This window comes from Cimex lectularius, unplaced genomic scaffold (genome assembly GCF_000648675.2).
Source record: "Cimex lectularius strain Harlan isolate CLEC.00 unplaced genomic scaffold, Clec_2.1 scaffold97, whole genome shotgun sequence".
Classification (NCBI taxonomy): Eukaryota; Metazoa; Arthropoda; class Insecta; order Hemiptera; family Cimicidae; genus Cimex; species Cimex lectularius.
Window position 1 is genome coordinate 300360 of NW_019392672.1, and position 20743 is coordinate 321102.

Here is a 20743-nt window from a genome sequence, read left to right on the forward strand (position 1 = left end):
TAAGAGATCGGAATTTAAGGTAATAAAATAAATTAATACCTAAACTTGTTTCTAATATTGTTTCTACTATTTAAATGTTCCTAGAATTACTGATTAATATTATTTAAATAGATATTTTGAGAAACCAAATTAAATAAGGTGTTATAAATTTTTATTGTTAAGGAATACACCCAAAAGGACAAAATAAAATAATACATTTCATAATTTTATATACTGGCATACTTTTTTGTAAGATATAAAAGTACAAAATCTAATGCAATCGTAATACAAATTAATGCAATCAACAATAATTTATTTTAAGCAATCTCTGTGGATTTTTAAAAGCCGGCCATGGCTGATGATGATGGATAATGAGACCTTATAACTTGGCATCTGTATCTGTCGATGTCTAATGTCTTTAGTTTGTTCTGTAGTTCCTTCTCTAGAATGGCTCTTGACCTGATCAAATTAAGAAGTGCCTCTTCTGCCTCAGCAAGTTGTCCTTTAAGAGCGCTTGTTTGTTCAGCCAAATTTTTCACTTCATCAACTAGTCTGTGGAGTAAAGTTATAAGTAGAATGAAATGTGCTTAAAAGGAATGTTTTTCCTTACCCGAATTGTGCTTTGTCTCTTGTGTTTTCACACCTTGGACGTCGTTGAAGATAATCCAGTCGGGTCTGTGCAGTTTTCATTGCTTCATCTAAGCCCCGGATTCCATATTGAAGGTCTAAAATTAACTTTTCACTTTCCGCATTTCTTCGAACAACCTAAGAAGATACAAAACAATTTTAAAAGTTCAATAGAAAAAATGTAATCCTGTGACCCTAACCACTTCGAGCTCAGCTTCCATTGCTTTAATACAATTTTGAGTGTCTGCGATTCCTTTAGCCAATGCAGCATCCACCCTGTCGGCCTGAGCCCTCAGATCTTTGATGCAATCTTGTAAAATGGGACCATCAAGTAGGGCTCTAAGTTCACAAGATTGTGCCCTGACTGCTTCAGCCACCATCAATAGTTCTTTTGTTGCTGATTCCCAGCCAAGAGGTGTCGACTGACTGTAACAATGTTCAAATGGGGTAAACTGTAAATCGTGTACTGCCCAGTTACTCACTTCGCAGGGAATCTGGTCGAAGCTGGTTTAAAAAGCACTGTTATATTACCAGTGCGCAGGCCCATGTTTTGAGCCTCAATCTCATAAGCTTCTTTTTTGTCAGACCAGTCTCCTTCTAGATGTTCCTTTATTGACTTATTTCGGATCTGTTGTTCATTTATTTGTTTGAGTGTCCTTTCAATAAGCCCTCCTACTTCATAAACAAGTGCTCTTTCCTATTTAAAAAATAAATAAAATAAAAAAATGTATACGATGCCCAGTTTCTAGAATGTATAAGAAAATAATGATATTACCTTAATAAGTTCTTCTTCGACAGTATCTCTCATCAAATCATGACCATCACGACATGCCCTTCTTTCTAAGCACTCACTAGAAATACTCCTGACCAACTCTAAGACTCCACCGGCTTGCCTGGCTTGCCTTCTCTTTTGCTCAAGCAACTTAACTTCTTCAATGAACGCATAAATCTCTCTTTCAACTTCATTTTTCCATCTTAAGATTTCATGCGTCCTCTCCCCTATTCGCACTGTATTTAAATACTGATTTTTATCAGCGGTTGCTGCGATGCAAGCAAGCCCTCTCCTGCTGTTGAACTCAGCCCTAAAATACAAAAATTTTTTTTTTATAAATACACAGATACATCAGATATCAAAGAAACATTACATGTTGACTCTGTGAAGGTCATCAGCAGAACTGCACAGCACTTCCTCATTGTGCTTTCTCCATTCCCCCTCACTGTATCTAGTCGTGGAATAGTGATCGACAACAGGGCGTGTTCCTGTGAGGCCTGAGTGCGGGCTCCATTCAACGTTGCCCCCTGCCCAGGGCCCAATAGGTCCCATGGTTTGATTTTCTCCCCCTATGACATCACCATACTTGTCTTTAGGCTGAGGCAAGTACGCTGGAGCTTCCTCACCCTCAGTTATATATTTACATTCCTTTGCCTAGAAACAAGTTATAAAATAAATTTATTGAATAAAATCTAACAATAAGATAAAGGTGTAAAAATTAAATTTACCCTTATTTAATGTTTTTCAATAATCAACACTATATCTGTTATATACTTATGTAAATAAACATAAATTAAATTGTACATAATTAATTTCATTCTATTTTATATTGTTAACAAAAATTAAAAAAATAGTATAATGTAATAACTAAAGTATGTTTAAAGCATATGTTAATTTGTATTTTTATTTTAAAGATTTTTTTATGGTTCTTATTCTCTCCAAAAAATGTTGTGTAAAGTGTGATTGGAGGATAAACATATTTAGCAGAATTGAATTTGTTATTTATTATTAATATAATTTTAATACCTGTTTAAACGAAGGCTTACGACCGCAGCTTTTATGGCATGAAGCCCTTTTCTCCATATTGTGACTAAGCAAAGAAACACTAAGTGACTAAACCAAACACAATTTTTCTCTTTTTTGTATCTATCTAAAAGTTAACAGTGATGTTGTCAGGGATACAACAATTCAAATTAGAATGCAAGGTTTCTAATGGATCTCCTTAGTTACAAGAATAGTAGTAGTATTGGTTGGATATTTTTTCACAAGATAAATGAACAAAAATTGAAATGTATCCTTACGATTGGGTTAGGTAATGTTATTAATAATTTTGTTTATATTTTTACAATCCATGTTGTAATCTTGTTTTCTTTAATTCTTTTCCTAAAAAAAGTGATGCTTGAGACAATTTAAACTTAAATCTCAATTATACACAAATTATCTTAAAATGTATGCATCCAGAAAATTTCAGTATAAAGACAGTATCTGGCCTCAGTATACTGACTTGTACAAAGTCTTTTTGGTAACCAATCATAAATAAATATATTTTGACAAGTTGCAAAAATACTGTCCAAGAGATTGTTTTAAAAATATATTGTAACTGACTTGTAGTAATAGTCTCTTTTTAGTAGACAATGTTTGCATAAATTGGTCAGGGTGATCATTATGTTTTATTGATGTTGGCATGATTCTTACAAAAAGATAGTTTTATCATTTTAACCCCCCCCCCCAACAACAATGTCAGTCTGTTCAAATCCACTTACCATCAATCCTCACAAACTAGTTGCCTATGGAATTCCCTTCATCCCAAATTACTTAGATGTGGTTAACCATAAAATGAAGCAAAAATTATAAAATGTAAATGTGAATTAAATAAAAATTGTAAATAAAACTTAACGACCTTACCTTTATTAACATAGCCCATGTTTCTTTTAACTAACAAGAGGATGTCCAGTTTGGCGTGTCACGGATTTGGTCCAAACTTTTTTGGTGATTCTACACTCGAAAATATTGGACATGTATTCACCACTTCTTGTAAACAGGCCCTAGTTTTGTTGAAATTTTAACGCTGAAATTTCCCTTTTTTTTAATTTTTATTTCGCCGTTCTCTTCCCTTGCTCAAATTAACTATGTGAATATATCATTTTACAGCATTTTTTATATACATTGCAATAAAAATGTAGACTATTTTTCATGGTTGATAATTGTTAAACGATTGACAAGCGCATTTTATAACAGTATCAACATTAAAACTATTATTTCCATTTAAAAAAAAAATTAGGTTAATTTTTGACAAATAATTTTCTTATTTTGAGTATTTTTTTATAGAAATATTTTATTTATTTTTATAGTACATACGTTGTTAAAAGCTACATTCCTCTTCTTTTAAATGGTATATTTGACATTAAAATCCTTTTAGCTGTTTTTGAATTATATCCATTTTAATCAGATACTCCGATAACTTTTTAAAAACTGGAAAAATTTTATGGGTCAAAAATCGACAAATTTAAAGTCAAACAAAAATACAAAAATGTATATTTAGGGGGTCTTTAGAGGTGGTAAAAAGAAATTTCATATTAATGTTAAGAAAAAAAAAATCTATGACCTAGTTTACTTGAAAAAAATTTGGTTTTTTAAAATTTTTTGTTTATTAATAAATTTTGATAGCGTTTACTATATTTTTCTTGCAATCTACATAACTATACTGTAAAATGATGTATTCACACAGTTGATTTGAGCAAGTAGAATGGCAAAATAAAAATATTAAAAAACTTTTAAAATTTTTCGAGGCGAAATGAGGGCCTATTACCAAGAAGTGGTGGATATGTGTCCAATATTTTGGAGTGCAGAATCACCAAAAAAAGTTTGGTTGTAAGTGGAAATTGAAAAGACAAAAAAAGCTTACTTCAACTAAGATGTAAATTGTAAGGCTTCTTCCTGTGGTCTGCGGGATGATAAACCTATTGTTTGATAATTACTTATGATGACCTTAAAATAAGTTGAAAGCTTGGCAGTAACAACTGAACTTGCTTTCTTCTTCAAGACCATACCTTGAACCAGAGTGTTTGTGAGTGAAAAAGTGGTTGATATTACTAATATTGAAAATCATTCTGTTCGGTGCATTCTTTCTTATTAAATGTATTTAGACCAACAACTGAAATACCAAAATCTATTCCAAATTTAAAACAAGTTAATATAGACAGACCAGGTCCATCAGAGACAATTTAGTTACATGGGATAGGGATAGGGATAAAAGAAGTGGTCACAAGGCCTTCTACACCTTGACTTGAGTAGATCTATTGTGCTCTTTCCCTGTGTAGAAAACCAATTATTGTTTAAGTATTACACTCTATTTGCAATTTTAGGGAGAGAAATTTGAAAAAGTATGAATATAGAGGTGGTACTAACAATTTTGAACACTTTGGCCTGAACCATAGCGATCCTGGTAAGCTTCTTTCATTGATGAGTACGCTTTGGGATGGCTGCATTATATCATTGGAAATTAAAATTAATGAGTATGTAAGTAATGAATTACAGATTAAATTCTGCTTTAAAAAAAAATCAGTAAGGATTGTTTTATTTTTAAGTTGCAAAATATGACCAATTCAACGCTCGGTTTCATCATACATGAGTCCAATGCATCCAATGAAATGGTGGTTTGTGTCCTGGGCTTAAAAGAAGTCACTCCAGATATTCCAGTTTTGGTATAATTAGTATATATATGTGTGTTATCAGATAGTAAAATTTAAAATGCTTTTTAAGGATTCGGAAAATTTCTGGTACAAGATAAAAAATGCCAATTGCCCAGTGCTAATAAGCAATTTTGATAATTTTCCTGAAAAACTCAGAAAAGAAATTGCAGATTACCTTCTACAATACTACAACGAGGAGTTTGATGGGGCCGTGATATTTCCAATTTTCGTAGGTGGAGTGACAGAGCCAAGTTTCTACTACTGTCTCGTGAATTGTGGCCCTTCAACGGCAATTTCGCCAAACTATGGACTAATAAATGAATCATTCAGGTTTGTTCCATTTGTGTTTGTGTATCATTTAAATTTATTAACAACGTAAAACTTCAGGTATTGTGGGACATTAATCATAACGACATTTGCTTACAACGAAGAGATGTGCCATGTAAAAGCGTGCAAAGCAGTTGTTGAAACATGTGTAGAAAGTCTTCCTTACTTAGGTAAAATCTAATATCTTTAATGATTTCTTATTCTTTTTACAAATTTATTTCCTAAACAGATTCTCTAAAATCATTTTGGGAAGCGTTCAGAAAGGAATTGTCACAGGCATTGAATACTGAAGAAACGACAGTATACTTCTTCAAACATATTAACGATTACAGTACTACTGTAATAGATTTTGATTATTCTCCATCTAATCCAGAACATGTAACTTCTTAATTAGTCAATTTTCAATTTAAACAATATTTAATTAGTAATTTAAAAAAATAAATCGTTCATAGGATGCCAGTGACATATTCCCTTATCAGTTTGGTCTAGAAGGAAAAATGCTCAAACAAGGTAAATTTGTGAACTCTGTAAAGCCCCGTTCTCATCAACTTCTTGCTAGATATTTGAAAAAGCTTCCAAAAACAAAACTAAGGTAGTGTAAATGAATAAAATAAAAAATATACTATTTGTGGGTATCTTTAACTGATAAAAAAAAGATTAAGCCTTACTGCCTTGACAACAATCATATAATTTATAGAAATATAATAACAAATCTTTCTAGGAATGTTTTATCATTTCCTTTATTACATAAAGGATGCACAAACGGTATCATTGAAGTATTTAATAAGCAAAACAGTGAAGTTAAATTTCCTAAAGCCGATGAAGAATATGCTAAATGCATCAGCTTGATAGGTGGTACTTTTATAAGCCAAGCTTTTAAATTCTCAATGACCAAAGACAGACAAGAAAGATATACGTATGTGAACTGTCAGAATCTGCGCCGCATACCTGTACGCATCGTTGATTTCTTTTCATTTTTTCCAATTTCAATTCAAATTTAAAATATTTTCACTTTGCAGGGCGATAAAGCTTGTGGAGCGGAAAGGATATTAAATTGCCAGGATCCTCATAACTACCGCTTCTTGCTCCAATTTACTTTCGTTCCAAGTTCAGTACCGAAAGAACACACTATATGCGTCTTGATGGCGATGTTTCATGAAGTCGGAGTCATAAAGACTTTCGAAATCAATGAATTCAATATGATATGGTAATTTTCTTAATCAAAAACTTTTTTGACAATCCAATTCTTTAATAATTGAAAAGGATGGGTAGATAAGTAAAAAAAAGGGGTGTTTACATTTTCTAGAATTAAAATTTTCTATTGCAGATGCATTAATTAAATGTGTGGTGATTAGTGACAGTTAATCGATAATTATTCAGAAATTGTGAGATGCAGTGTGGTGTGATGTAGGTTTCAGAAAAACATTTTCTTTATCGTGCCAACGTTTCGATCTTTATTGAGATCATCTTCAGGGCACAAAGTGTTTGTCTTCTGTGTAATTGTGCCATTCTTGCGTGTCGTGGGCACTCTCAACACGACACGCAAGAATGGCACAATTACACAGAAGACAAACACTTTGAGCCCTGAAGATGATCTCAATAAAGATGGAGACGTTTGCACGATAAAGAAAATATTTTTCTGAAACCTACATCACACCAGACCGCATCTCACGATTTCTGAATAATTACATTAATTAAAGTTGATATTCATATATGTACCAAGTAACTTCCCACATCTATAAGTTATGCAGTTGCATTTGTTATATTGATAGATCATATTATTGCATGTAATATTTGTATAAAAATAAATAAATAAAATAAAAAACATTAATTGTATGTTAAAACTCTCCCTAAACATATTTATAAGAAAAAATCTAAGAACAATGAAAACCTTAGTTACAAACAATAGGTATTCAGAAAGATTTGAAAATATTGGTATGTACAAAATTAAAAGAACAAAACAAACAAATAGTTGTAAAAGAAGCAACAATTGGACCCTACTACAAATGAAACATTAGGCTTTTGTTCTTTATGCACTGGGAAACTTTCAGAACAAGGAAAGAAAAATACTAAAGTGATAAGGATTCAAATTAGCTTACAGAATGCATGCTTACTTAGAAACATACTTTCAAATCTTAAAGGGGTAAGGTTGTAAATTTGTCAAAAGCTTGTGTGTGAAAAAGCTGTAATATTAGATATGTAGGTCAAGAAATAATTTAAATGATACTAAACACCATTTCAATATAAATTCATACAAATTTTCTGCAGGGTAACAACAATCTCTTAAATCTCTCTTTCTTCTTCCTATAGATGAAATAGAAATCATTGATTGTATTAGGTCTTTCAAAAATAATAAGACCAGTTATTACAATTTTTTCCAGAAAATATTATTTTAAATACAAGGCAATTTGGTTTTCAAAAATCACAGAGGATGCACTTGTCAATTTTTTGACCATGGCCTATTATGATTTGAACAACGGCTTTTGATACCTAGATCATGAAATTTTAATCCAAAAATTGGATGATATAGGAATACATTAACATGCTTCCAGTTATATCTTTCTGAACGCAATGAATGTGTATGTATTTGGAAGTAGCCTGAGTATATGTATAAAGATAGACAGTGTTGTTCCATAAGGCACCGTGTTAGGTCCCCTTCTCTTTTTAGTGTGTCAGTGACATCAGGTGCAGTAAAAATTTGAAAGGAACAATTAACTGCCTGTGCAGATTTTTGCTCAGGAAGATCTTGGGAAGAAGAACAGATGCAATCTGACAAGAGTCTTATTGGTGAATGATTTGATTACAATCAATTATCATTTAGCAGTAAATGAAAGTTCATGTGCTTTAATCTCCAGAATTTGATTAATACTGGCTTAAACATTAACTTCTAATGTTTTCAATGCCATGATAAACTCCTATGTGATATATGTTTTAAGGTGGATCAAGTTCATGAAATCAAATATTTAGGACAGATTATAGGCGACTATTTAAAATGGGACTCTCATATTGATTTAGTAAAAAATGACAACATGGTTTAAGAGGTATTTATTTTAAGAAATGTACCACCTCCCTTCTACTTAAAATATGTTATGCGCTCATACTATTGCAAATTTAGTATTGGTATGTTGGGGGAGTGCATATGAAAATGCAAAAGCAACCAATATCAGTCCTTAAAAAAAAAAAAAAATGTTTCTTATGTATGTTTCTTAAATACAAATTGGAACACTCTGCCACTTTTCGTCAAATACCACATTTTGATTGTACCATGCCTTTATCTTTTCCGAACCGTGAGGTTGTTTTTTAATAGAGGAAATTATATCAACAAATATAAACAAATTAAATATGACATGAGATGTCCTATAAATAGCGAGTTACCCCAACCAAAATTAAAATTTATTAAATCCATTAAAATTAGGCGTCTATTGACCAAATTACTTCTTTCAATTAATTAATCTTTTTATGTAAGGTTTTAGTTGAAATGAAAAAGCTAGTGCCACAAGCGGGATTCAAACCCACGACCTTTGGGGCACGCCGCTGCCCTATCACTTGAGCTATCATGGCACTAGCTTTTTCATTTCAACCAAAACCTTAAATAAAAAGATTAGTTAATTAACAGTTATGTTGAATTGTTTCCTGTATGTAGGCCTTAAGTGATTCCATTTGGTCCCTAATGAGATCAATGTGAAGTAAATCCCAAAGTATTTTCTAAAAAAAGTCAAGTGTGTGGCTAATTACAATAATGAAAATTATTACAGACTATTTAAAAAGAAAAATTCTTAAATTTTTCAAGTATGTTTAATCTATTTTTATTACTATTTTTTCTCTTCTTTCCACATTTAGTAATGTTATGTTCCCCATTTACTAGTTTTCCCCTCAACCCTTTTTTCCCTCCCATTGTATTACTGGCAGCTTTTAAACAGGGTCTACCTCAAGGGTGCCTGTAGCATCAACTTTATTATATAAATGTAGTTTTCTTTTGTACTAGGAACTTTGTACCAATTGTATCTTTTTTCTGTATTGTATTGTTAATTAGCCTAATAAAAAATAAGATTATGTTGTTAAATTTGAAATAAAACGATGTGTAATTAAAAAACAGATTCATAAAAGCATAAATAATGGATTTTGATTGACCTCCAATTGTAAACCTTTAAAAAAATATATTAATTAATTATAAATATAAATTAATTAGAATTAAAACTATTTTTTCTTTCAGTGTAAGGGTACGTAGTATATATAACATCATATTCTTTTATTTGATTGTGTTGTAATCAATTTCAAAATCTGCATGGAATACTGGAATATGCACTAGAGTTGTAGATGTCTTGTAAAGACTGATGATGAGTGATTATAGTTGAAATCCAGATCATTGCAAAAATAATTTGTGAACATAACTGTTCATTCATTTTTTTCTGTAAATTCTTTGTAGACTACATAGAAAATATATATTCTTTGATTGCCCAATAGACCCAGACTTCTTGTAGATTACACATTTCAATTAACTCAATTACTTATTCTTTTTATTGAAGGTCTTTATTGAGATGAAAAATTTAGTGTCATGAGCGGGATTTGAACCCATGATCTTTGGCTCATGGATAGCTCAAGTAGTAAGAGCAGCGGCTTATTGAGCTGAAGGATGTGGGTTCGAATCCTGCTTGTGACACTAACTTTTTCATCTCAATCAAGACATTAAATAAAAAGAATAATTAACTGAAAATATTAATATGGTCAATTATGACCACTAAACATTTATGAATTAATTTCGATTAACATTTATTTTTCAGCTTTATACAAACCCTCCAGTTAGGATATTTCAATCATCCTTTTCACAATTGGGAGCATGCATTTTCAACGGCACATTTTCTTTTTGTCCTAGTAAAAAATTACTCACTCCTGCAAAATGGCTTTGTCGAGTAAGTCACAGACAAGCGATTGTTTTTAAGCTGTTTTTTAATTTGCCTTGTTTGTTTCAATTTGGACACAGCCGGTTAGAAATCCTGGCATTTTTAACAGCGGCGATCTGCCATGACATTGACTTCCGAGGCACGACGACACCTTTTCAACTAACAACTGGCACCTCACTAGGAAGTTTGTATGGATCACCTGGGAAAATCAAACAAGTAAAATTTTTATTAAATATGCAAAAAGCTTTAATATTAATTTTTGACTAGTTTTGTGGAAATATTAACATTTGAATAGCTATACATTTTTATTTAAAATTATAAATGTGCCATTATGTATAGTTGTTTTGTTTTTGTTTTTCAGCACCATGCTATCTCACAAACCCTACAAATTCTCTGCCGCCCACAATGCAATGTTGCTGAAAATATGACCACCAATCAATTTAAAGTTTTTATTCGCCTTCTAGAAGAATATGTCATAGGTTTGTTAAATTATTTTTACAAAAAAAAAAAAAAAATACAAAAAAAACTTTCCTCAATATTAAGATATCTTTCAGACCTTGACATGACTTCTTTTGTGAGAAACTTGGACCAGTTGAATCTCATGACTGAAGTCGAACTCTACAGTAAGACTAATCCAGAGCACAAAAAGTTGTTTAACATTTTGATAATGACAGCTGCACATCTGAGCGAATATGTAAAATGCAAGGAATATCTGGATGTTGTGACTGTACGTCATGAAAGTTGAAACTAAGGATAAGCAATTAATTTTTTTTTAAATTTTAGAAACACCAAATAGATGAGTTCTTCAGACCTGAAAAGGCAGGAATTTATAGAGGTGTTTTTGATATGGGTGATTTGGTGCATACACCAATTAAAATCGTTTCCCTACATGTCCAATTTATGGTTATGATCGCAGTTCCTGCATTTGAGTAAGCAATAAAAAAACACTTATACTATAATCTCCTTATGATAAACCTCAAAATGGCAGCAATGATGTTTGTGAAATAATACTAGCTAAACATCAATATTAACGTTCCATAAATTTTTAGATTTATTTTAGGGTTGACGATAATCCATATTTTTCCTAATGCCTATTAGCTAAATAATCACAATTTTTTTTTAGATTGTTGTACTCTTTGTTCCCAACAACTTACAACTGCCTAGCCCAAGTGATTAAGAACACAAACAACTGGAAAATGGAACTGGAAAGGTATGCTAAACCTGGAGCAAGAATCACACCGACTGAATCGCTAATCAGCTCTTTGTCCGAGGATGAAGATGAAGTTGATAACAATTTATTTTTTAAATAAATCATTTAAATTTCCAAGACTATTAGTTGAAATGAGATACAATTTATTGTAGAAGTTGCATGAAAAAAGTAATCTATTTGTTTTAAATTGCAGGGTTATAGGGCTGTAGGATTTTTATTAGAAATTTGTCTAGTGTAAAATATAAAATATATTTATATATACTGAATATACTACTCCTGGCATACTTAAAAAGGTCCTTAAAAAAAATAAAAAATAAAAAAATAATAATGCTGGGGTCGCAATATTATTGCTAACTTTCCACAGTTTTCACCTTTTATTCGTATGCTTTTTGAGCTAGAGTATGTTACAGTTTCATCTCAATGAAGTTGTGCTTTTTAAAAATCATGTTGCAAGGTTTAATTCTATATTAAAAATCAAGAGTAAATTCTTTGATTAGCTTCTGACAATTGAAAATAAATATACAAGGTGTAAGAATATGTACAAGGACTGTACCCGCATATAATTAACTAAATACATCCCCTTCTTCAGGACTTTGATACTATAGTTAATAATTTGCAAGGCTAACTAATTCTGTTTTAAATGTTAGTTGTATCAACAACTTTTCTACTCATGTATACTTGGGATCATGGTATGGGTCTTGAAAAAACAAAGTGGTTACTGCCAAACTTTTGACTTATTTTAAGGCCATCATCAGGGCAAAACAATCTTAAATATGTCTAAAAATTGATGTAATTCTTGACAGATGAAATTTCTTTGAAGACCGACTCAGTTCCCACAATGCTAACTTTACTTTGTAGAAGTGGGACCCCCTGTGAAGTGGGACCACCAGACTGCTTAAAGGAAATTTTCCAATTCCTCCCTGCTCAATGAACTATTGATTTTCTGTGGGCACAACAGTTAAGGCGCTGATACGGCATTCATCACTGTAAAGGTCTGGGGTTCGAATACAGGGCCAAAAATGGGCTATTTTCAAATACAGGGTGCCCAGGGCTAATATACTCATAGATGAAATACTATTTAAAAAATAAAAAAAAATAAATTGTGTTTCTTCAGAAGGTTGAGAATCCCATCAAAAGAAAAGGCTTAAGGAATGCAAAATGGTGGCCTATATCACATCAATTATGAAACAGAATTGTTAATTGATGAATTGTTGTTGTCGTAAACTGGCAAATAAAATGAAACAATTGACCAACTCAAAGGAAAACAGATTTTCATTTTATTTTCAACCAGATGTTACATGTTTTGAAAGCAGAATAAATTTCTTCCGGTACCCACATTATAATTTATTTGCCAGGCGACTATTTTAAAACTTTTGTAAGAAATTGTAGTGGTGTGGTGTTGAAAATTAATTTTTGTTGGCAAATTTACTGATGTTACAAATTTTTTTTTAAACGGATTGAGTTTAAAGAGTTAAAAATAGGATGTATTTCTACGCAGAGGATAGGTAAAAACTGTGTTAAAGATAATTTTTGATTTAGTATTTAATTACCCCTCATAATACACATCCTGTTAAAGTGTAAATCTTATTTATTGTTCCAATCTATTGTCTTAAGTTCAGAATGTTTAGTTTTTAAATTATTTGAGCGTTTCAGGTTCACACCAGGGGAAATATCTTTGCCATCATAAAAACTCTCATTTAAAGAAAAATAAATGAAGTAATCTTTGCTTTGGTAGATCAGAAATTGGCACCTCTCACTACAAAATTGGATTGGTTTAGAAAATAAGTTGAACCCTTAACAAAGAGCATACGCAACTTAAAACTAAATTGGATTCCCTCCAGCAACAACAGCATTGAAGCTTAGTAAATTTTTCTTGGTGTGAAACTTAATCTTAAAGTTTTTGAAAAAATCCGAATAGGTTAATTTAGAAAGAACAATTGCTGGATTTTGCAGTTTTTACAAGTGGACATCCCTACTGTCAACTTATATGTTGTACTGCTGAGGCCAAAATAGAAATTATTCTTTCCTGCCTTGCTTCTCTTTATCCACCTAAGTACTGAACTCGGCAAAGATGGTAAAAGCCACTGGGATAATTAAAGCTTTATTTTTTTGTCTAAATCTGCAACTGCAAAGAATGTGATAGCTGCTAGATTCCTTCACAAAATCCTGTTGAGTCTGTATGAACTTATGATGTATACAGTCATCTGCTAGATATTGCATTTCTACAGTAGAACTAATAATTCTCTATAATTTCATATAACATAGCTGGCCCCGTGAATTTTTTTTTTAGTTGATACTTTCTTTTGATGTGGCCAATAGTCTATGAACTTATGCCAAGTATCCATCGATCCACTTCCTTAAATTGACACATTTAGCATTCATAATTAAACTTTTTCTTATCATTTTCCCCTTTCAATGTCTGTCTTTTGTGATACGAATATTTGTAACTCTACCTCGTCTCCTTTGCTCATCTGGAAAGAAAGCCATAATGAAGTCTACATAACAAACCTCAAGAAAGAATTAAACTTTCTTCTTTTGCATCAAATCCTCAAATTTATGTTAATGTTTCACTTCCTGTATCAGGTTGTGGTGAACCACCTGTGGTTGCCAAGTTATATATTAAATGTACCACTATTTCAACAATGGACTCGCTCTCCACTCTGCAGCCAATTAGCAGTAATCCTGTAAGTAGGGGTGCTAACTGCTAATCTAAGTCTCATTGAGTAGGACTCAGCATTCATCATAGAGCAAGCTTACAGCACTAGCTATAACAAGGGTACTCGCAGCATCACTCTCGCCCTCTTGACGCCAATGTGGCTGCCTGCTGCACGAGTCCCTTCACTCGCTTGAAGTTTACTAACTCCGCTGCATCGACTATCAGTTCTTCCTGTAACTGGCCCTTCTCAGGGCCACCTAAACTCCCGGTCACTAAAAGGTATTCATCTCAGGTCGGAATAGTATTCACTTTTATAAATTTCCTTTTCACTCCTGATAAATGACAAAATTGAGAAAATAAATGACAAAATTAAGCACAAAAAAGTTTTTTCTAAAACTAAAAAATAAATGTATGTCTCTAAAAATCTATCCCCCTGGATCCACTCATGATTCAATTTAAAATTTCTGATTTATTACTGGATTGTGTTTCAGCCAGGGGAAAACGGTTGATCTAGACGAAGCAAAGAATCATGCTAATGATGTAATCCTCAGGGAAAGCGTACCTGCAGATCTGTTGAAGCTGTTCTGTACCCTAATCCAGAGATCATCTTTAGACTTATTTGTTCACATTAACAACTATGTATGTCATTGTTTAGTATTTACATGTAAAATATTTTAAAATTTACCCATTAAAACAATTACAAAATTTAACCAATTTTCAGCTAAGAAGAGTAACTTCAGGGGAGAGTTCTTTCGTCCTGTATTTTAGCCAATTAGTTAAAGAAGGCATTATATCTGTCATAGGAGAAAATATCTTGTCACCACAAATTAGGCTCACTGTGAGTCTTAAGTTGTATATGTGTATACAACTGTGAGATAGAAAAAATTATTGATGGTCAATTACTTTGGATGTTTTTCTCTTCAGCACAATGATCCATTATTTGGTACTCTTCTAAGTTATAGCGAAAGCATCATTATAAACACCCGCTGCCTGCCGGAACAGCTTATTGAAGAGATCAACTCTGACCTGTTCAGTCATCAACACTCAGGGGCACTGAGACAAGTACTGTTCATCCCAATCTATGGCCCTGGGGAGGTGGCGCCAGTTTTCTGGGTCGGTCTGGCCAACTCAGAACAAAATATGGAAGCTGCACAAAGAGATGAAGCTCTCGTGTTTGAAAGCTGCAGGTAAAATTTGAGCTTGGGTGTTTTAAGCTCCACACCTCCAACACTGGTTTTTACCATCACCAGCCATGGACACTCACATTAATGACACTGTCTACAGTTGTCACTGTGTGAAAGTCCTCGGCAGTCTGCAACTACGGCTCGTTTTCAGCCACCTCAACTTAACCACTAAACTAGCTTTCTTATTTATGAACACAACTATCTCTTGTTTAAAGTCAACCAGTTGACTGTTGAACCGTTCATTTTTTTAAATTTTCCAATGCAGAGCTACCTGAAAGAAAATTGTAATAATAATTACTTCTTGCAGTTTTGAATTTTATCTTAAAATTAAATTATGATTTTTTTCTTCTATTTTTTAAGATATTGTGTAGCTTTAATAAAGAATACATTGAGATATGAAGAAATGAGGCAACACCACATCCGCCTTAAACTTCTTATTTCTGCTATTTGGGACTGCAGTAAACACATCGACGACATGGGAGTTTTGAACAACATTCTTAAAGAAAAATCTTGCGAAATATTCGAATGTGAAACTTGTTCAATATATTTAAAAGAAGACAGGAAATTAGTGTCAAGAACGACTGAATACGGTTCCCCGTTTGATTTTCACAACCGGGTGAGCCGGTTGGTTTTTTCTTCTTCTTCCTCTTTTTTGTTTGTTTTGTTTTAATATGGCAGTAAGTCATTCAAACAGGGATTGTATGATATTGTTATTCCTGTTGGCCTTGGGTATACAGGCAGTGTAGCTGCCAGCGGTGAAATAGTGAGCACAACCAAATACCAAATCACTGGGCAAATTGATTTTTGCACCGCACTGGATAAATATTCTGGACAGGAAACAAGGTATATTAAATATGGTGTAGCGTTCTACCCCTACAGATTCTAATTTTAAATTGAAAACCTCTTCATCATATTCCAGAAATCTCATGGCATTCCCGATGCCATTCAAAGATATTCCTGTGTATGGAGTCATGGAGGTAGCCAACAAAGTTGAAAAGAATAATTTTACTAAAGTCGATGAAATGTATGCAATGTGCTTTGGAAAATTGGCCGGATCCCTTCTTTATCATTCACTCCATTTAAGAAAGACATCAGCCAACTATGAAAATAAGGAAATAATAAATTCATTCTTGTTGAGGCACATGAAGGTATTTCAGGTTTGACTTAATTTCAAATAAGCAACTAAAATTTTACTATTGCAGGTGAAAAATAGAGACATCCATGATCTATTCAGAGTGCTTGATATTCCAGATATTGAGAGTTATTACTCGCCCACATGCCTTCCAAGTAGTACAAATGAAAATGAAACTGTTCTTGTTATTATTAACATTTTTTCTGAGCTTGACATTATTACTCATTACGGCATTCCTCCTATTAAACTCTTAAGGTAATTTAAATTTATAATGTACACCATGAAAGAGTTAGATATAATTTAAAAATTAAGGGAAACAATTTGCTTTATAATTATTTTGTTAATTATATAAAAACAGGCTTTATTAAATACAGATTAAAGTAATTCAAATTTAAGGAGCAAGTATTTTATACATATCTGAATCAATTATGTGAAAGTTACCAAAATATTTTTTTCTTCAGCCTGGTTATTGTACAATAAAATAATGTACAGGTTAATCCAAATCCATTATTATTATACTGATTGCTATTATTACTGTATATCAAGTTTCTTTTAAAGAAATTAACAACCAGTTTTATTTTTATTTCAAACAATGTATATATGTATTTTGGGAGTGCCAAGATCCTCCTCAGTGACAAATTTCCCCAAATCTGGAAGAACATTCTTCAGGGAGGGTTTTATTGTTGTACCTATATTAATATAGAAGATTCTTTCTTTCTAATGACATTAATATTGCCAATATTTTAGCTTGATTATTTGAATAAACACCATATTTACCTTCAAAACCATCAAATCATCTTTTTAAATTGCAAATACACAACTAATGTCATCACCCTCTTTACTGACATCTGTACAAATATTTGTTAAATTCTCTAGTTTTCATGGTCCGCTTGACCAATTAATATATTACAATTAATTAAGGTTTTTAGTTGAGATAAAAAAGTCAGTGTAACGAGCGGGATTCGAACACACGATCTTCGGCTAGATACGCCGCTGCTCTACCACTTGAGCTATCTTGACCTCGATCCACTGGAGGGAAAATTCAAAAAGTGGGTTGATATGGGAAAGTGTCCGAGTGGATCGAGGTCACGATAGCTCAAGTGGTAGAGCAGCGGCGTATCTAGCTGAAGATCGTGGGTTCGAATCCCGCTCGTGACACTGACTTTTTTATCTAAACTAAAAACCTTAATTGAAAGATATTAATTGGTCAAGCGGACCACGAAAACTAGGGAATTATTAATATTCTATATACTATTAATATACTCTATTAGTGCTGCTTGACATTTCCAATGCTTTTGGGATGGTCAACCTGACCTACTTATTTAGAAACTTGAAAATTTGTTTGGTTTTTGTCCTCTAGTTCTAAGTTATTATCCTCTTATTTGTCAGGTCATAAACAAATTGTCAAACTACCTAGTAATAAACTCTCATCTGACCTTCCTAAGTCTGGTGTTCCTCAAGGTGCTATTTTAAGACCCTTATTGATTTCAATTTTTATCAACAAACTCCTTTCTTGTATAAATTACTCCAAATTTCACTGATATGCTTACAATATATTCAATCTGAAGAAAAATGTACCCTAAAATCCATCACTAATGGAAAAATTCCAGTTCTAGGAAAAGAATGAAACTATAACTAAAATATTTTAAAAATATTTTTGTATTCAGTCAAAAGTGCCTAATTTTCCTTTATTTATTTTCACACAGGTTTATTCTAAATGTGAAAAAGAGTCATCAAAAGCTGCCCTTTTTCAACTGGTTTCACACCTTTTGCTGTTTTCAATTTGCGTTTATGTTAGTGGCAACCCATGAGCTGGTACAGAAAGAGTATTTGTTGTAAGTTACTGAAGCATTAATTATTAATTAACAATTGTTATAATACTGCTATTCTAAAAAGGGAAATTGAAGTTTTTGCTATGCTCTTGGCTGTACTATGTCATCATATGGATTATCGTGGCTCACTGTCCTGCTTTCAATTGACAACTGGTAATGTTTTAGAGAGTCTTTACAGTTCTCCCGGACAACTGTCTAGAGTAAGAATTTACAAATTTAAATAAGATTTTTTGCTAGATATATTTTGTTTTTTATTTCAGCACTATGCCATCGGGCAGACGTTTCGTTTATTAAATGACCCAAGCTGTTCAATTTTAGAGAATGTTTCTGATGATCAATACAAAAAGATATTACTACTTATTGACAAAATGATTTTAGGTAATTAAATCAGTTTTATTTATTTTTTTATTTAACTATACTTATAAATTTACTGTACAGCTACTGATCTCGCTGACCATCTTAATCGAATGTATGTTTATGAAGATCTGATCGGAAGAGTTTTTAATTTTGAGTTGGAAGAAGACAGAGAATTATTATACCAATTGATAATTGGTTGCATTGAAATGAATGATTATGCAAGACCGTGGAAACACCTTCGAGAAGTTGCTGTAAATTGCAAATGAGAATTTTTATGTACTTTTGGTTTATTTATTTATTTATTTTTTTCAGCCAAGGATCTTCAATGAATTTTTAAGGCAGAATGATGAACCTTATGCAGAAGGTGTTTTTAACTTTCCAGATTTGACATACAGGCCTAAAATGGCAGAGTGTCACAACCTTTTTCTCACTTCTTCTGTGCTTCCGAGTTTTGAGTTAGTACAAAGATCCTGCAGTTGAATTTGCAAGTTGCAAGCAAAAGTTGCATTTCATTATTCTTCTTTTCAGAAAATTGTGCAAAATAATTCCTTCGGTATCCTCTTTTATTCCCATTGTTAAATTAAATCTAGAAGCATGGGTCACGATAAGGAATAAGATCAAGAAGGAAAAGACTGATAACATTATGGACGTTTTACTGACGGAATTTGAAATTCGAGAAGAACCAACTCCTGTAGCACCCCTACCCGATGAAGCTGAAGAATCGGACTATTCAGAAGGGGATGATCAATAAAAAAAAAATTTGCCTATTATCTAATAATTTTATTCTATAAAAGTATCGATATGTAAAAATAACAAATAATGCTAATTAATTTGCGGTTTACTATTTTGGCTAATCAAGTATTATCATGACACCTAATTGTACATTTAATAATTTGCATGCAGCAAATAATACTTTAATTCCGACGAATTTGTCTTCATAATGATGGCTTCAAGCAATTTTTGTCAAGTCCTAATGGAGAGTACTTAGTTAATATATAATAAATTCCAGGATTTGTATTATTAGTTGTAAATAAAATAAATTATTGCAGCAAATGAAAAATAATGGACTAACTAATATTAAATATTTAAATATCATTAAGTACTTCAGGAATTAAATAAAATGGAGTAATCATATTTCTGACTGGGCTGAATTCCTGATTCTAACTGAGACCTTTTCAAAGGAGAAGTCATGGTGAAAAGTATTCAAACCAAAAGCGTGGTGGTAGGTAGACCAAGGTGATTTAAGATGAACAAGCAAAGCCAAAAGTACTAACGTAAGCATGGGAGATCTTTCACTACCTACAAACAATCTTAGAATCTTTTAGAATTTGGAAAAAAGGAAAGAAATATTTGTCAGAAAGAATAATGCGGGTAAGTCATTCCATTGTAATAGTCATAATTCCAATTATCTATTAATATTTTAATTAAAAACTTTTCCCATAGTCATGTCTTCCTTGATAAGGATTTCAATGACACCCATCACTCCTACCATGCCTAATCCTCTCCCTAGAACTCCTACCACGATATGTAATAGAAAAAATGACAAGTCCTGTTCCCCTTATGCCCTCCTCTCCTGTACTTATTAACTTTTAATACGGAAGTTAATTTTCCTCTTTCTGTGTAGTTGTACTTTTACCCCAGTCACCACCCACAATCCTGAAGTTGGTTACTATACCGTATTCAATTGATATTTGTCAATTCTTAAACTATTTAAAAATTGTGTTTTGTTGTGTCTAAATCATTACTGTGGTGTTACTCAAGGATGTTGGTGCCTTATAGTTCATTTATAGAGGGCCTATTCTTTTCTCACTAGTTGTATCATTTTACCACCCTCACTGGTACAGACCAAAGTTACCATTACTTCTGCATATTATTCAAAAATAAAAAGACATTAAATCATTAATGTTTGTTTTAATGAACTAAATTAACAGTCCTGACAGCACATATTTGAATATATTTGCATTGCTTAGATTAATCTGTAACTTTTTTTTTTTTTTTTTTACAAGACAGTATAGATATATAAATACACAACTCATGATAGCTTAGGAAACATAAATTAATATGGAAAGTTAAA

The 20743-nt window shown here is 32.2% G+C and overlaps 3 protein-coding genes across 4 annotated transcripts; 2 read left to right on the forward strand and 1 right to left on the reverse strand.

Moving 5' to 3' along the window:
- Positions 1–271: 271 nt before the first annotated feature.
- LOC106667115 (tektin-4) lies at positions 272–2554 on the reverse strand. Its single transcript, XM_014394826.1, has 7 exons — positions 2405–2554; positions 1752–2032; positions 1382–1688; positions 1089–1303; positions 807–1032; positions 590–744; positions 272–531 (listed from the first exon to the last, which is right to left on the reverse strand). Exons 1-7 carry the CDS (start codon positions 2459–2461, stop codon positions 318–320), a joined length of 1455 nt encoding a protein of 484 aa, XP_014250312.1. The 5' UTR covers positions 2462–2554; the 3' UTR covers positions 272–317.
- A 41-nt stretch (positions 2555–2595) lies between these two features.
- LOC106667114 (cGMP-dependent 3',5'-cyclic phosphodiesterase-like) lies at positions 2596–11627 on the forward strand. Of its 2 annotated transcripts, none has more exons than XM_014394823.1 (15): positions 2596–2690; positions 4744–4897; positions 4966–5082; positions 5141–5400; positions 5458–5567; positions 5627–5775; positions 5850–5989; positions 6119–6347; positions 6417–6604; positions 10179–10307; positions 10379–10514; positions 10660–10777; positions 10853–11025; positions 11082–11227; positions 11422–11627. In XM_014394823.1, the coding sequence occupies exons 1-15, from the start codon at positions 2668–2670 to the stop codon at positions 11606–11608; spliced, it is 2259 nt and encodes a 752-aa protein (XP_014250309.1). In that variant the 5' UTR covers positions 2596–2667; the 3' UTR covers positions 11609–11627. The 2 variants fall into 2 exon arrangements, with proteins under 2 accessions (XP_014250309.1, XP_014250310.1); XM_014394824.2 differs by having other exon boundaries at positions 2599–2690; positions 4744–4893.
- Positions 11628–12786: 1159 nt separating this feature from the next.
- LOC106667099 (cGMP-dependent 3',5'-cyclic phosphodiesterase-like) lies at positions 12787–20669 on the forward strand. Its single transcript, XM_014394800.2, has 14 exons — positions 12787–13013; positions 14656–14803; positions 14886–15002; positions 15089–15351; positions 15709–15964; positions 16043–16191; positions 16268–16496; positions 16551–16735; positions 18187–18315; positions 18377–18512; positions 18573–18690; positions 18751–18920; positions 18982–19124; positions 19198–20669. The coding sequence occupies exons 1-14, from the start codon at positions 12991–12993 to the stop codon at positions 19418–19420; spliced, it is 2289 nt and encodes a 762-aa protein (XP_014250286.1). The 5' UTR covers positions 12787–12990; the 3' UTR covers positions 19421–20669.
- Positions 20670–20743: the final 74 nt, after the last annotated feature.

Excerpts from the sequence above, each read along its gene's own strand:
- LOC106667114 (XM_014394823.1), top strand. The coding sequence starts at position 2,668 with ATGTATCCTTACGATTGGGTTAG. Across the intron at positions 6,605-10,178 it reads AATGAATTCAATATGATATG|CTTTATACAAACCCTCCAGT; the intron begins GTAATTTTCTTA and ends TTTATTTTTCAG. Across the intron at positions 10,778-10,852 it reads TCTAGAAGAATATGTCATAG|ACCTTGACATGACTTCTTTT; the intron begins GTTTGTTAAATT and ends GATATCTTTCAG.
- LOC106667115 (XM_014394826.1), bottom strand. The coding sequence starts at position 2,461 with ATGGAGAAAAGGGCTTCATGCCATAAAAGCTGCGGTCGTAAGCCTTCG. Across the intron at positions 1,689-1,751 it reads GACCTTCACAGAGTCAACAT|GGCTGAGTTCAACAGCAGGA; the intron begins GTAATGTTTCTT and ends TTTGTATTTTAG. Across the intron at positions 532-589 it reads AGAGACAAAGCACAATTCGG|ACTAGTTGATGAAGTGAAAA; the intron begins GTAAGGAAAAAC and ends TTTACTCCACAG.
- LOC106667099 (XM_014394800.2), top strand. The coding sequence starts at position 12,991 with ATGTATTTCTACGCAGAGGATAG. Across the intron at positions 16,497-16,550 it reads TCTTGTTGAGGCACATGAAG|GTGAAAAATAGAGACATCCA; the intron begins GTATTTCAGGTT and ends TTACTATTGCAG. Across the intron at positions 16,736-18,186 it reads CCTCCTATTAAACTCTTAAG|GTTTATTCTAAATGTGAAAA; the intron begins GTAATTTAAATT and ends ATTTTCACACAG.